The sequence below is a fragment of the Austrofundulus limnaeus genome, unplaced genomic scaffold, assembly GCF_001266775.1.
Source record: "Austrofundulus limnaeus strain Quisiro unplaced genomic scaffold, Austrofundulus_limnaeus-1.0 Scaffold71, whole genome shotgun sequence".
In the NCBI taxonomy this organism is placed as follows: domain Eukaryota; kingdom Metazoa; phylum Chordata; class Actinopteri; order Cyprinodontiformes; family Rivulidae; genus Austrofundulus; species Austrofundulus limnaeus.
In genome coordinates this window covers 323,242-326,727 of record NW_013952473.1, presented here as the reverse complement: position 1 = coordinate 326,727, position 3,486 = coordinate 323,242, and the positions used below count along the sequence as shown (strand labels likewise).

The following is a 3,486-nucleotide window of genomic DNA, read 5'->3' as shown; positions in this document are numbered from 1 at the left end:
CATCCATCCATCCATCCATCCATCCATCCATCCATCCATCCATCCATCCATCCATCCATCCATCCATCCATCCACAGATCGACTGTGTTGCCTCAGTTTAGCTTAAAGTTTAGTTTAAAACAAAGGCAAGAAGGAAAACACTTGCCTGTGCATATGTTTAATTGGTGCATTTTAAATGTGTGTATTTATTTATTTATTGGTCCGTTTTATAGGTTTCTGCTTTTATTTCTAATTATGTCAGTTTCGGTCCTCCTTATGTTTGAAAAGGTTCCATCAACAGAGAGAAGTATTTTCAAGTTTTAGAATAATGTATTGTCTTGTCCAGCAAAAAAAGTCGCAGCGCTCCAGTAACTGATCTCAGTTCTTAGACGTTTAGATCATTTAAAAAAAAAGTGTAATTCTGACATTAAATTCAATATATTTCCTGTGTTTCATGCTGAATAGAAAACAGTTTTATGAGATTTGGTGATCATCACGTTTTGATTCTCTTCATTTTCCTCAATGCCCCAACTTTTTCTGCATTCTGCTTGTATACGTTTAAAGAGCTTTTTTTTAATCGTGTCTTGCACAGCTGGGCCACTCGACACAGTGGTATCTKGTCATCCCAGGCTTCTGCCTGTTTGGCCTCTTCTGGGCCGTCTGCCACGTCATTTTGCTGATCACGACCTGGGGCTTCCACACCAAGCTGAGCGAGTGCCAGAAGGCCTGGCGGGCCCATCAGTCAGGCCGACGGAGCCTGGACCAAGTCATGGCCTCGCGAGGCATCCGGCACTTCTGCCTCATCTCAGAGCGCCTGGTGTTCTTCACCGTGCTGTCGACGGTGATCCTGGGAGCTGTCTCCTGGCAGGTAAGCTGCRTCCAACTGCTCATCGCAGTTTAAATTTAACTAGTTAAGTTGGAACGTGTGTTTAGTCACATTTACTAGTAGCAGTGTGCAGTTATCCATGCTCCCAGTGCTGAGATGATCATAAAATAAATAGAATTGGAAGCTTAAAATTTTTAAATCTGACTGCATAAATTGGAGCGTTAACCTATTTAGTTGGATGCAAATTTGTCAGAGATGGTGAGAGGGAGTGAGTCTGCTAGATTCAATCTATTTAACTCCAATGCATTTTATAAAATAAAATTACAGCAGTGTTGGTATCGTCTGGAAGTCTCAGCAGTAAATATTTATTTTTTGTGTGAAATGCGGTACTCAGATGTACTGACTCGACCTAATRCAGATAATCAAGGCCTCATTATGAGACGCACAACATCCATGCACGTGTGCTGTAAGCGGCAGGTCTTTTTCTCTCTCTAGGTCTGTGTGAAAAATGTGTTTGAAAGTGAGGATTGATGAAAAAGCAGATTATTGATTTTGTACGACTGCACAAGAGAGCCTCCTCTTGTTCAGAAAGTCAGCGTTTGAAGAGCAGAGGTGCTGTTTGGAGTCATTACTCAGCCTGGGAGAGGGGCCGCGGTAGCCTGGCGGTCAGTTCTGCTGTCTCATAAGGTTTGCTGCAGGTTTGAGCCCACATTGCTTCTGGAAGCATAAAACAGTTGCAGAGAATAAAACAGCGACTCAGCCCGGGAGAACCACTGCTGAGCTGCAGTATAAAATCTAACATCTGCCGTTGTTCTGTATTARCACTTCCATTTGTTGTGTTATAAACACAGCAATTAGAAATGTAAGTGGCTCACAGTGTGATGTATGTAACRGACTCCAGTATTTTTGGTGTTTTATTAGTTTTCTGTAATTTGAAAAATAAATAAAACCGGAGTATTTGCATTTCCTGTAAAAAAAAAAAAAAAAAAAGCAGTGTGACTGCGAAAGGTTTTAGCTGAAAGCCGCTGAAAAACTATTAATGTGAGTTAAATTTGGACAGCTGACTTTAGCTGAAAGTAGGAAAACAAAAGTGAAAAATAGCAAAAAAAAAAAAGTGTTTAAAAACAGCTGAAAGGAGCAGAAATGTAGCTAAAATTAGCAGGATATAGTCAACGCTGGCAAAAAAGCTAGCCTAAGGCAGAGGTTCTCAAACTGGGGTCCGCGAGAGGTATCTTGGGGGTCCTCAAAAAATTAGACTAAAATGTTAGTTTGGTTTTTATTTTTGAAAATGCATGGAGAACAATGAACTAATAAAACAAACACAATAAACTTAATAAAAATATATATTCTCATGGCATTTAGGGGTTGAATTGACAATAATGTATCTTTTAAAACAGCATGGGGTTTATGAGGAGGCCCCTGGAATGTTTTTCGTCCTTGTAAGGGGGTCCCCAGACCCAAATGGCTTGAGAACCCCTGGCCTAAGGAGCAGAGAAAATTTAATTTACAAACAAAATATAAAAAAGGCTGAAATTTTGACAAAAGAAGGTAAAATGTAGAAAAATGAAGATGTGGACTGTGACCTTTTATTTTGTGACATCAAAATTGTCCTTGAAAAAGCAYGTTTGCTGACTTAAGCAGAAAGAAGCTAACTTTATCAAAAAAGGTGAATTTTAGCAACAAAACAGCTATAATTAGCTAAAAATAGCTGAAAAGTTGCTAAAAAAGTTGAAATGAGCAGAAAGAGACTGAAGGAGCACATTTGCTTCATTAAGTTAAAAAAATGAAAAGATCACTTTTAGCTGAAGGAAACTCAGTTAAGCAAAAAACAGCTAAAGAGCAACTGAAGTCAGAAAAATACAAACAGCTGCACGAAGCTGAAAGGAGCATAAAAAAGCTTAAATTAACAGTGAAAAGAAGCACAWCAAAGCTGAAATCAGCAGAAAGAAGTTGAAAATAGCTGAACAATGCTAACAGCTAAAATTGTCAACAAGTTGAAAGAAGCTAAAATTAGCACAAAGAAGTTAAAAAAGCAGAATTAGAACAAAAGGTGAAAAATGCGGTGAGGATTTACGGATGTTTTAAAGGTTTTTAAGGATGTTGCAGTCAGCTCCATTCATTTTCAATGAGAAGAGAAAAGGGTGTAAAAAGCCTAATATCTTAAAAAGTATGAATTGCTGAAATGCCAAAAGTTAAAGCTTGTCCTGAAGAAGTGAAACATTGAAATATAAATTGTTAAAAAGCACGAACAAGATGCATGTGGAAGAACAATAGTGTGAATGTTACGTAGCCAAATGGGGGAAAACCTGCAGGTATTGGTCATTATAAATAAATTTTAACAAAATTTAAAAATAAATATAGAACTCTAATTTTTGTAGATGTCTATAGAAATGGTATAAAATATATGTATAAATTTAAAATAGGCTGCATCAAAGTAAATGAGTCTTTCTTGATGCATAACTCAGCATGCATGAAAAGAAGTTAAAGGCACAGTGTGTAGGATTTCGTCAATTCTTTTAGCCAAAATTGAGATAATCACTAATGACTATAATAAAAAAAACATGTCTAATCATTGCAGACAAAGACCTTGTTTTATTATTTTTACCTTATAAAAACCTGTTTATATCTCCATGGTCGCGGATCCCCACTACAGGCAGCCGCCATCTTGCACCGCCATCTTG

General features: G+C 37.7%; 1 protein-coding gene across 3 annotated transcripts in view; it reads left to right on the top strand.

Moving 5' to 3' along the window:
- The window catches only part of tmem168a (transmembrane protein 168a), a 37,640-nt gene that overhangs the window by 22,778 nt on the left and 11,376 nt on the right, over positions 1 to 3,486 (top strand). For all 3 annotated transcript variants that reach the window (XM_014010609.1, XM_014010608.1, XM_014010610.1), the window contains exon 3: positions 572 to 847. In XM_014010609.1, the coding sequence (XP_013866063.1) occupies positions 572 to 847 (276 nt within the window). The remainder of the gene's footprint in view (positions 1 to 571; positions 848 to 3,486) is intronic.